The sequence below is a fragment of the Cucurbita pepo genome, chromosome LG05 (genome assembly GCF_002806865.2).
Source record: "Cucurbita pepo subsp. pepo cultivar mu-cu-16 chromosome LG05, ASM280686v2, whole genome shotgun sequence".
NCBI lineage: Eukaryota > Viridiplantae > Streptophyta > Magnoliopsida > Cucurbitales > Cucurbitaceae > Cucurbita > Cucurbita pepo.
The window spans coordinates 4,349,903-4,362,594 of record NC_036642.1 but is presented as its reverse complement, the minus strand read 5'-3'; the positions used below and the strand labels follow the sequence as shown (position 1 = coordinate 4,362,594).

Below are 12,692 nucleotides of genomic sequence, written 5' to 3'. Positions count from 1 at the left end.
TTTTTTTTTTTTTTTTTTTTTTTTTTTTTTTTTTTTTAAAGTACTTCATTGCATTTATTATATTTCAGGTGGATATTGATTTAAGAGAATGGAGGAGGTTCTAGATCTCAAAGGATCCAGTATGCTAAATTTGCCAATTTATCTTTTATGATGGTAAGAACAAAATCTTTTTATTAGTTTATCTTGACCTATCTTTCTCATAACGTTTCATTGAGCATCCTCTGCCTAACTTTTCCTTGCTAAAATGGAAAGTTAGATGCCATTTAGGTGGAGTGGAGTCCTTAGAGAGAGAGAGAGAGAGAGAGGGGGGGGGTTACTTGGATAGGCTTCCCAAACTCATACTGACGTGTTTTGGCTTAACCCGGAGTTACTGTTCGTATTGAGAATAATATCATAGTTAGCTGTTAGATTGGCCGAGTTGTATACCACTGGCATTCCATTGGCGACTGTCTAAACCAACTTGCATGCACCTTGAACAGACGACCCTACTACATTTGGTTGACATCAAAACACGTAAGATATTAAATTTTAAGTAGATGAAACCATAGATTGAACTCATCCTCTCTTATTCTTCCAGTGCCCTTATGAATACTGACCCTAACCCATGATACTGGCCCTTATGAATGCTTAAAAAATTTATAGGTACAGCCAATTAACTTTTTAATACGATAATTAGATCTAGTTGTAATGGAAGGCATAGGATAGAGCAGTAATGAGGTGAAAACAGTTTCAAAGCTGAGAGAGGATTACATGAGCAAGTGTAAAAAATTGAAGATATTTGTAGATATGATATGTTATTAGGTCCAGAATGCTCTTAATCACAATAAATTTTTCTTCAGGGTTTACCAATGAAAGAAAGAGTGTCCACTAGGTCTTCTTCCATTAAAGAATAAACCAAAAACCACGTGGCTTCCCTAATTCCTAGGGATATCAATAAATTTCATTGACCCACTTCCACTTTCTCTCCTCTTAACTATGGGTTTCAGGATTTACCTCAGTAGTACACACACAGCCACTGCAAATTGACCTTACCATTGAATAGATAGGGTGTGAAAAATGATACTTAAAATTAGGTTACCCTTGATTATTTTGAAGCGCTAGGTCTTAAATTTACTCTGATTTGGCTTTGAGATTCAATAATGGTGGAATGTATGGATTATGTCGGCAATGTCAGACAATGGTGACTGCTCACCAACTAGAGAAGAATGCTTTTATTATTATGATTGTCATTATACTTTTATCATTCACTTTTTAGTATGCTTAGTAATATGTCATTCCACTCATTGCTGTTGTTGTTAAAGGTAAAGTAGATATAATTATTTGTACAGGACTCACTCTTTTATACAATGATTCATGTTTTCAAATTTTTATTTTTCAAGTTTGATCACTTTTGAAATTGATACTCATCCACATTTTTATATGCCATGATGTGAAAACAATGGGTAGAATTCACTGCTTTCTGACCTTTTCTTTACTTTATTCTTCTATTTGCATAGTTTGCAAATTACTTTTTGATTTTCAAGTAGAAGTTTAGCATTGATTCTCCTTAGTTTCTGTGGGACTAAGTTGTTGAGCGTTGTTACTAGAAGAAAGATGTAGGAAACTGTCTTTCATTTCTAGAAATGAAGGACAAACTAGAGGAAAACTAATGAAATCAAATATGTTTTTTTAACCTATGACAAACTAGGGGATAGTCAACCCCTCCTTTGTTCCCTTAAAAATAGGGCCTTGAAGGTTGTTTGAGAACTTGCTAGGGTACTTTCTTGAAAAAGGCCTGCATTCTGACTCAATGTTCTTCGCTCTCAGGGTGTAACGGCTCAAATCCTCCAACGCGAGCAGATATTGTCCTCTCTCGACTTTTCCTTTTAGACTTCTCCTGAAGGTTTAAAACGTGTTTGCTAGAGAGAGGTTTCCACACCCTTATAAAGAATGCTTTGTTCTCCCCTCCAACCAACTTGGGATCTCACACAGGGTGTTGTCTCTAGTTTAACACCCAATGAAAAGCCACCACTAGTAGATATTGTCTTCTTTGAGTTTTCTCTTTCGAGTTCCCCTCAAAGTTTTTAAAACGTGTCTACTAGGGAGAAGAAGTTTTCATACCCTTACAAAGAATGCTTCATTCTACTCTCCAACGACGTGGGATCTCACACACAGGGTATTGTCTCTAGAAAAACTCACTATATACATCTATATTTTCCCATCTGCCGTAGTAAAACTTGTATGGTGGGAATGAAGTTGGTTGAATTAGTGCACTGAAATCTCACCTAAAAGGAGAATATAGTGGTGAGATTATGTGAATGATTTAGAGTAAGAAAAAATAAAATACTTTATCTTTTTGTTTGAATGACATTTTACTGTTGATTTCACATGCTAATCTACTTTTTTTGGTATGCACTTTTGGCCCTTTCCCTATGAACTTTGGTACAATGGAATTTCACTATGCATTTTTTCCCATCCCACCAAACCTTCATTTAATTGGTTCAGTGGCCCCCAGGAAGTGTATAAAAAAGCTAGGTAGAGAGATTCAGACTTTTCTAATAGGGAATTAATTATTCCTGTATTGCCAATACAATTATTAGCACAACATTGTTGGTGTTCTAAGAGATAATGCCTCTAATTTGTTAAAATATTTGAATTCAAATTTGAGATATTTGCATCAATATTTCAGGCTTACATTAGTTTAACCAAATAATATGCAATATATCCTAGCATTAAAGCTGCTTTTCTAGCTCATACAATGGAACTTTGGGTAATTTTATATATTTTAAATCTTTGAATTATTTTATAATTTTACATTCATTTCTATGTTTTTAGGTTTGATCCGCATTTTAAATAGGCTAAATGAATAGAAATACCCGTAAATTTTATTTTTTTTACTCAAAAATACCCTTCAACTAAAAAAATCTAAAAAATATCCTTACTTGATTTATAGTACTATATTTTTGAAAAATACTTTTAAACTTTTAACCGTGTTTGAAAATGTTAATTTTGTAAAATATTTAAAGGTATTTTTGTAGTTTTAAAAATATTTAAAAATAGGTATTTTTTAAATCCAAATATTAACTATTTTTATTTAAAAACTAATTGTAAGGGTATTTTATAATTTTACATTCATTTCTATGTTTTTAGGTTTATGTGCATTTTAAATAGATTAAATGAATTGAAATATTCGTAAATTTTATGTTTTTGATTCAAAAATACCTTAAATATAATAATCAATAGTATTGTATTTTTGAAAAATACTTTAAACTTTTAACCGTGTTTGAAAAAGTTAATTTTAAAAAATATTTAAAGGTGGGGTATTTTTTAAATTCAAATATAAATGATTTTTATTCAAGGTATTTATTATTATTATTATTATTATTATTTATTCATTTTTTAAAATTTAAGGATTTTTTTTTTATAATTAATTTAGGCTTTTAAATATAAAACTCCAAATCAGACGTTCAAATTAATGGTCTCTACCAAAATGTGGGTTTGGTAGGTTATTCCACTTAATTATTACTTTTATTGCCACACTCATAAATATCTCTTTTATTAATTGTTTTTTTTTTTTTAATAAAATTATCTAATTTTATTAATTGAATAATAATAACATTATCGTTTTGGTCTTCCCTCACCCATCCATTAAATAAAAGTGAAGCAATGAAGGAGGAAGTAAAGGATGGAACATGGTGGTTGGGTTGCCCATTCATGTTTGGTTTAATTTGAATAAATAAACATAATTTTTTTAAAAATTAAATAATTATTAAATCTTTTTATCCCGATGTTTATGAACCATCTATATTTTGAGGATTCGTTCGAGCTCAAAAAAGAATCGAACATTTGATAACCTCTGATTCAAACTCGTTTTTTAGAAGTAACTACGAACGGGCTTATCTGGTTGAACATCATAGCTTATAAGATTAACTCATTCGAACGTTTGATAACCTCGTTGACTTAAGCTCGTTTGTATCGAAACTCTCCTCTTTTAATACTTTGTGTGTCCCCCTCCACTTTGGTAATTGGTACTATGAGTTATGAGAGAAAGCAACACAATCATATCAACCAAAGCAACAAAACAAGGGACAAGAAGACCAAAACCAATCAAGAACACAAGAATCATTGGAGGTATCAATTTACTTTTCTTTTCAATCCACTTAGTCTTGTTTGATTCTTCTTATAAATGATATGGCATGAATAAACAACCTATTATGTTCGACTTGAGTTAAGAGATGGTTCGTTTTTTTTATGTAATTATAATAGAAACATCCGAATTCAAACTACACTGATCACGAACAAAAGTTCGATCACATCTTACTCTAATTTTTGCATCAAACACTTCTTTATTTTGTGAGATCTCATGTCGGTTGGAGAGGAGAACGAAACCTTCCTTATAAAAGTGGAGAAATCTCTCCCTAACAAACATGTTTTAAAAACGTGAGGCTGACGGTGATATATAATGGGCCAAAGGGGGTGATCTACAAGTGGTGGGCTTGGGTTGTTACAAATTGTATTTAGAGCCAAACATCAAGCGGTGTGCTCGCGAAGACCTAACGTTTTCTAAGGGAGTCGATTGTGAGATCCCACATTGGTTAGAAAGGGGAACGAAGCATTCCTTATGAAAGTGTGGAAACCTCTCTAACAGACGCATTTTAAAAACAGTGAAGCTAACAACAATACGTAATAGTTTAAAGCGAACACCGAGCGGTGGGCTTAAGCTATTAAATGGTACCAGAGCTAGACACTAGGCGGTGTGCCAACAATGACTCTACATCGATTGGAGAAGGGAATGGAGCATTCCTTATAAAGTTTGGAAACCTCTCCCTGACAAACGCGTTTTAAAAACCATGAAACTAACAGCGATATGTAACAGAGAGGCGATTTCACATCTTCTCAACCCGAAATGGCAAATGGTTGGGGAGAGGAAAGGTTCCTTTTTTTAGGGTACCCCCGAAAACAAATCCGGTAGAGACGGAGTGGGGCCTGTAGCTCAAAGGATTAGAGCACGTGGCTACGAACCACGGTGTCGGGAGTTCAAATCCCTCCTCGCCCACAACCGGCCAAAAAGGAAAGGACTTTTCCCTTTAGAGGAAGAAAAATCATGATCGGGATAACGTACTCAATCAATCAAGAGTGAAAAGAACCGAATAACAAGTTTGAAAGAATAGTAAAAGGCCTTAAAAATCCTCCGAAGCCCACATTCACAGGGAACTGTTAGCAACAAAAACAAGCAAAGTTCAGTCCTTAGGACAAAGTTCATACACAATTCACTAAGTCAACAGTTAGCCAAGCCGCCATTCATTCATAGGCAGCTGCTGCAGGTCACAAGCTCCTGAACAATAGCTTCCAACGACGGCCTCTCACTCTGCAACTCATGCGTGCAAAGCAATGCCATTTTACAAAGCTTAGTCGCTTCGTATTCAAAGTATCGACCATGGAGCTTCGAGTCGATGAACTCCCCAAAACGACACGCTTCTGCAGCACCACGCAATGAGCTAGTGATCTTTCTAGTCCCTGAGAGGATTTGAAGCACAAGCACACCAAATGCATAAACATCGCTCTTATCCGTGAATCGACCCGTTGTGGTATACTCAGGAGCTAAGTAGCCACGAGCTGCACTGGCTTTAAGCTCAGAGAAGACAATATCATTCGTAAGAAGCTTCTGTATGCCACAATCTGAAAGCAACGGATTGAAGCGCTGATCGATAAGAACCTTCTCAGCTGAGATACTTTGGTGAACAAGAGCAGGCTTGTTCACTTCGTTCTTGTGAAGATACGCGAGACCTGGTCATAAAACAAAACATTAAACTTAGTTCGATTCGGGTTTTCTTAGTTAAGTTTTTCGTTCAAACGGGTTCAGAGTAGAGAGTTTAACCTTTAGCGACGCCCCGTATAATGGAGACTCGGGTAGACCATTCAAGAACATGGCTATCACCATCCATGACATCAAGATATCTCAACAAGTTCCCATTAGGAACAAAATCATAGATAAGAAAGCATTCTCCCCTGCCTTTTGAGCAGCAAAAGCCTCTAAATTTCACCAAATTTTCATGCCTTAATGAAGTTAAAAGGCTCAAACCTTTCAAGAACTCAGCTTCTTCTGATTTGCAGCTTGTTTTACAAATGCTCTTAACAGCAACAACCGAGCCATCCCTCAAAATCCCTTTATATGTAGCAGAGAAGTTGTTCTTCCCCAACAAATTGATATCTGAGAAGTATTGGGTAGCTGTCTCTACCTCTTCTAAGTTGAATCTGAAGCTTTGGAACACTTCCTGAGCTAAAACGCTGAAGCCTCGACCGTCGGCTAAGGGATCCCAGCCGTTGGCATACTCAAGGCTGACAAGAGGTGATCCGTTCTTCTTGTAAGTTTTGATTTGATCCGTGCTGAGACGGTGATCGGTTATGTCGAACGACGATCCAAGCTTTTGTTTTCGACGACGGTATTGTGTGAATGTTAGGATTCCAATAGCTGAAAGTGTGATAGTCATGATAAGTACACCAATGATTGAGGCGTTTTGAGATTTAGATGAACTCGAACAGTGAGTATGGTTGCATGGTGACTGAACGTTGGCTGTTTCGGGTATGTCACGCATTGGCGTCACTCCAGAGGCATATGGTTCGGGTTGGGTTTGAGTTGTGTGACCTGAACTAGCACAGTCTTTTAAGGATGGAAAGCCAACTCCACATAATCCCAAGTTGTTTTGGTACAAGAATCCTTCGTTCAATCTCTTTAGAGCTTCATTAGAATAGCACAAATGAAACAGAGTTCTAGTTAGCTTCATGAAAAAGAAATATGAACAAAACACAGAAACAAAGAGATATATTAGTAGATGTTGTATGCGTTGACCCATTACGTAGCATCGTTGGCCTTATGATCTTAAAACGCGTCTGCTAGTGAAAGGTTTTCACATGCTTATAAGAAATGTTTTGTTTCCATCTCAAACCGATGGTCTCACGGTCTTAAAACACGTCTACTATTAGTGAGAAGGTACCACACCCTTATAAGAAATGCTTTGTTCCCATCTCAAACCGATGGCCTCACGGTCTTAAAACGTGTCTGCTAGTGAGAGGTTTTCACAACCTTATAAGAAATGCTTCGTTTCCATCTCAAACCGATGGTCTCACGGTCTTAAAACACGTCTACTAGTGCGAAAGTACCACACCCTTATAAGAAATGCTTTGTTCCCATCTCAAACCGATGACCTCACGGTCTTAAAACGTGTCTGCTAGTGAGAGGTTTCCACACCCTTGTAAGGAATGCTTCATTCCCATCTCCAACCAATATGGGATCTCACAATCCACCTCCATTGGGAGCCAGCATACTCGCTGGCACACCACCTGATGTCTGACTCTAATAGCTCAAGCCCACGGTTAGTAGATACTCTCCGCTTTGACCCATTACATATCGCTATCAGCCTCACGGTTTTAAAACACGTCTGCTATAGAGAGGTTTCCACACCCTTATAAGGAATGCTTCGTTCCTATCTCCAACCGATATGGGATCTCACAACCCACCTCCTTGGAGGCCTAGTGTCCTCCCTGGCACACCGCCCAATGTCCGGCTCTAATACCATTGATAAAAACTCAAGCCCACCGCTAGCAAATACTATCCACTTTGACCCATTACACATCGCCATCAGCCTCAAAGTTCTAATACGCGTATACTAGAGAGAGGTTTCCACACCCTTATAAGGAATGCTTCGTTCTCATCTCCAACCAACGTCGAATCTCACATAAAACCTCGTGTTTAAACGGATTAAAGATCCATCAATACCGGGAGATATATAGCCAGAGAGCGAATTATTCCGAACATCAAGAACTTCAAGCAACGGCGCATAGGCAAGTCTAGAAGGAACAGAGCCAAAGAGATGATTGGAGCTCAAGTCCACTCTAACTAACAAATCCAATCCTCCCAAGCTTGCAGGGATTGCACCACTCAACTCATTGGATTGAAGAGCAAGAACAGCAAGCTTCTTCAAAGATGAAAGTTGTGTCGGAATACTTCCACTAAACTGATTATAACAAAGCTGCAAAACTGAAAAACAAAAAAACATCCTCAAAAACGACCATTCCAAGATCAAAACAGAGAAATGACAAGCTTCCCATTAGATTCAAACAAGTCTAAAGTTAATATCCATTGAAATCAGATGAACACCATGAGCTTCTAATACCTTGCAAGTTCTTCATATTCCCAATCTCAGGCGGAATCTGCCCAGAAAAGTTATTAACATTCAAATACAAATCAGAAAGCATTGTCAAGTTAGCAATCTCTTTAGGAATGTCTCCAAACAACGAGTTGTAATGCAAATACAGCCCTGTTAAGTGCTTAAGCCCAGCAATGGCAGGGGAGAGCTTCCCATTAAGCCCTTTCCCCTGCAGCGACATATTGACCACTTGGCCCATTTCATTGCACCCAATCCCTTCAAACGAGCCACCACAAGGGTTTCCATTGACGCTCCATGAAGCTAGATACTGATTCTCAGGGTCCAAAGCCGCCTTCATGTCCAAAAGGGCCTTGAGCTCATCGTTGCCAAGAACCCAAAGTGGGTTCCAGAGAAAAATGAGAAGGTGGATGAAAATGGCGGAAATGGGGACCTGCATTGCTCAGAATCCGGTGGTTTTTTGTGGGTGTTCTTGATTTGGAGTTGCAGAGGAAACAGGAAGAAGAAGAAGGGGACAGAAAAGGAGTGAAAAAAGATGATGTTTTTATTGGCCAACATTTCTTTTTTTCTTTAAATAAAATAAATTTATTGAATTTGCAGATTTTTTCAAAAATTATTGTTGATTTTCAAATAATTTATATATATATTATTTTAATTTAAAATTNTTTTTTTTTTTTTTTTTTTTTTGTCCCATGAAGAAAATTATTCAAATGTTTGTTTTTTTATTGTTGTTTTGTTATACGTGTAAATAAGGATGAACATCCACGATGGTATGATATTGGTCATTTTGAACATAAGCGCTCGTGGCTTTGCTTTAGGCTTCTCCAAAAGGCCTCCGGGCCAATGAAGATGTATTCCTTCACTTATAAACCCATGATCATTCCTAAATGAGCTAATATGAGACTCACTCCTAACAATCATCAACAATGCATAAGGCCAAATCCCGGTGGAGACCTTACAAACATCTGAGATCGATATTAGACTGTTTTCGTAACTAATCGTCGTTGAATTCTGCATGAGCCCACATCGATCTTCGCCGTTTTCATTTAATTGTGTTTGCTACTAGTATTTGCATCACGCTATTGAATGATCGTGATCGACACGACGACGATAATTTTTTTTTTTTTTTTTTTTTTTGACAAATAACAAATAAAGAATGATGAAGAAGGCAAGAGTCTTCTACTCATAATTATGAGCTTCTAATAATAATGCTTCCCACATATTACAAACCTAACTTAGAACTTAAGTTAATTTCGAGTAATTTTCGTGGGTTTTATGTAATTTAACTCAAAAATAAAATAAATTAATTTTACTTTTTTAAAATTAAAAAGTAATTCGTTTATATTTTAAATTATACCAATTTTCACACTAAATTTTTAATTTCTTTTTTTTTTATTTTTTTTTTACTAATTTTACCCACTCATTCAAATAAAAAGTCATACAAATATTTCAAAATTAAAAAATTAAAAAAAAAATTGTAAAATTTAATTTGGTAAGATGGAATTTTTTTTTTATACAATTTAATTAAAATTTAATATTTAAAATTAAAGATAAAAATATTATTTAATTTAAAATTTTGGTTGAAAAGGAAAGTAATAGAAATAGTAATAATAATAATGTGAAGAGTGATATGATTCTTTCTTGAAAAAATGGAATTGGCCCATTTTTCTATAAAATAATATATTTTATGGTTTAAATTTAAATTTTCGAAATGAAATCAAAAGAATATATTTACTTTTTTCAATTCCAATATAGATTTACGTGCTTTTTTTTTTAATTTCAATAATTTGTAATTAAAATACTATTAATGATGTCAGCTTTTTACACACAAAGAACTAAAAAACAATAAATTTAAATATATTTTTACTTTATTTTCAATTTCATTAAATCTATTTATCAATATAAATAAAAAATAAAGCAAGAATATCTTCCACCTCAAGTATTTCAAATTTAATTAATACAATAACTATTTAAATATTCAATAAAATGTTTTAAATTAATTTTTAAATAATTTTATAAAAAAACAACCTCTATTAAAATTCAAAATGCAACTGGCTAAATTTCGAGTAATTAAATCAACGTTCTATTGAATAATTAATATTTTTTTTTGTTGTTAAATTAATAAAAATATTCATAAATTTATATTTTATCTAAAAAATATTTTTAAACTTAAAAAAAAATAAAAAATCATAAAGAGTATTTTAAAGTTTTTTTTTTTTTTTAATTTAAGATTTTTTTTACTCAAACTTTTAAAAATTTATAGATATATTTTTTTAGATAAGTGGGAAGTGAAAAAAATATTTTAATTAATTTAAATTAGTTTATTTGATATTTAAAATAAAATTTAAAAGAGATATTTTTTTTTAAGAAAAATAAAAAATTGAAATTGAAAGAAATTACACAAATGAGACGAAACAGAGGAGAACAGGGAGTACGGAAAAATGGGACATATAAAGTAAAGCACTGTCAGCTCATAATAAATTCTGTAAATTTCAAAACGTCCCGTTCATCAAAAGCCGTCCATTCTCGCAACTCCCAATCAAATTCCAACGGCCCAGATCATTTCTCTCCTTCCTATATGTGCCACGTGTTGGTAACCTATTTGTCGTACGCACGCGGCGGCGGACTCAATTTCAAAATTCAAATTGGGTAAAAACTCCCCGGCCCGCAACCCCACCGTAAGAACAAACGGTCATCCACGTGGATCAAACTAGGAAGGGCCATATAGTGTGTTCAATGGGAACGAGCGTACGGGATTAAGAGAAGAATTTGAAAAATAAAATAATTTTTTTATTATAAATGGAGGGAAATGTATTTTATTTTTTTGCTAAATTAATAAAAAGCTTTAAAAAATTTTATTTATCTTTAAAATATTTATAAATTTTAAAAATTTGAGTAATACTTGTTCGATGATGAAAATTCTACGTCAACTAATTTAGGGAACGATATGGATTTATAATCAAAGAATATTCTCTCCATTAGTGTGAAGGATTTTGAAGAATCACTAGATTTTATGCTGAAAGTGGACAATATTATACCATTTGGAGAGTCATGTTCGTCTAATAATACTCTTATATTAAAAAAAACACACTTTATAATAAAATTTATATTCTAAGTTAGAAAACAAATTAACACGACGTATGAAGGTTTTGTTTGGATGATAGCATATTGTCACATGTTATTATAAATCAAACAAATGTGGAACCAAATGGGTCGATGTCTTTATTCATACTTTAAAGACGAAAACGACCCTCTTAACTTCATCATATGTATTGGACCACATTTTATAATTTTTTTCTAATAAGGTTAGGTTAATGATTCAACTAATTCAGACTACTCAACTCAAACTATAAAAATCGGGTTATATTTTTTTCTTTGTTTCCATTTAAGGTTTGGTAAATTTTTTTTGAAAATTTGAAAATTCGATTCGATTAATGAATTTTCATTGTTTTTTCTCAAGTCAACTCGNAAAAAAAAAAAAAAAAAAAAAAAAAAAAAAAAAAAAGTGAATTTCGTCCAGTGGGTCTGTTTGACCAGGTTCAAAAAATGTCAAATTCTCATAGATTCATAACACACTCGAGATTAAGATCATTTGTAACAATTATATATCTCAATGTTCATCATTTGAATCAAATGATTTGTAGCAATTATAAATTGAGTTATATTAACAATGTTGCTGAGACGAGACACCGAACCTTATCCACATACTACAAACCTTTTAATTTTTTTTTTCTTAAACATAATTCGAAATTATACTAATAATTTTAAATTTTTTATATACACGACAATACTATAGCGTAAATAAAATAATTAAATAAATTGAGCATAAATGTACTACATAAGGAAAGTAATGAAAAAAAGTGTGTGAAAGGGACATTTCTGGTATAAAAGTTTGTAAAATTGAAAATTTTGTCTGAAATATATATTTTCTAGAAGCCCTCATGATTTCTGTAATTTTGTCTTTGCTTTTGTTTGGTTCTAATTTAATTCTTATACATTAAATTATTTATATTTCATTATTAGAAGAAATACATATTAATCTTTTATAAATAAAATTAATTAAAAATTATCATAGAAAATTCCATAGACACTTAAAAAGATATAGAGCTGCAATAGGTTGACTATTCTTCTTTGACTAATGTAATGCATGTCAACCACTCGTTCTGTGCAATAAATTATGCAAAAAAACATAAAAGTGGGAGGGACCATTTTTTATTAACGATCGAGGATAGATAGCATCGTAAAAGTAGAGGTCCAAGAGTTGTGACATGTTGACTATTCTTTATCGACTATTGACCTCGTGTAATGCAGGTGAATCACTGTCTCTTCAACAAAGCAGACAAAAAACTAATAATCCATGGCTCGTAACGTTGTGTTCTAAAAATAAAGTATTGACTTATAATTGAAATTTTAATCTCGCTATTCAAGAATAAAACGTGTAACGTCCGTGTAAAAGTGGTATATAGATGAATCGATACCATATCAAAATAAGAGTGATTTAGAGAGTATAAAATTAATTAAAAATATTTAAAATAATCGATAGTTACT

The 12,692-nt window shown here is 33.4% G+C and overlaps 2 protein-coding genes across 8 annotated transcripts in view; one reads left to right on the top strand and one right to left on the bottom strand.

Annotated features, from left to right (window-relative positions):
- Positions 1 to 2,366, top strand: part of LOC111795394 — a 7,741-nt gene extending 5,375 nt beyond the window's left edge. For all 7 annotated transcript variants that reach the window (XM_023677798.1, XM_023677797.1, XM_023677801.1 and 4 more), the window contains exons 4-5: positions 69 to 153; positions 1,807 to 2,366. The gene's annotated coding sequence lies outside the window, so the exon portion shown is untranslated. The remainder of the gene's footprint in view (positions 1 to 68; positions 154 to 1,806) is intronic.
- Positions 2,367 to 5,116: 2,750 nt separating this feature from the next.
- Positions 5,117 to 8,692, bottom strand: LOC111794575 (probable LRR receptor-like serine/threonine-protein kinase At5g10290). Its single transcript, XM_023676619.1, has 4 exons — positions 8,154 to 8,692; positions 7,757 to 8,017; positions 5,858 to 6,718; positions 5,117 to 5,766 (listed from the first exon to the last, which is right to left on the bottom strand). Exons 1-4 carry the CDS (start codon positions 8,581 to 8,583, stop codon positions 5,285 to 5,287), a joined length of 2,034 nt encoding a protein of 677 aa, XP_023532387.1. The 5' UTR covers positions 8,584 to 8,692; the 3' UTR covers positions 5,117 to 5,284.
- Between the last annotated feature and the right edge of the window lie 4,000 nt (positions 8,693 to 12,692).

Coding starts and splice junctions, on each gene's coding strand:
- LOC111794575 (XM_023676619.1), bottom strand. CDS start 8,583: ATGCAGGTCCCCATTTCCGCCATTTTCATCCACCTTCTCATTTTTCTC. Junction 8,018..8,153: donor GAATATGAAGAACTTGCAAG/GTATTAGAAGCT, acceptor TTTGTTTTTCAG/TTTTGCAGCTTTGTTATAAT. Junction 5,767..5,857: donor TATACGGGGCGTCGCTAAAG/GTTAAACTCTCT, acceptor TTTTATGACCAG/GTCTCGCGTATCTTCACAAG.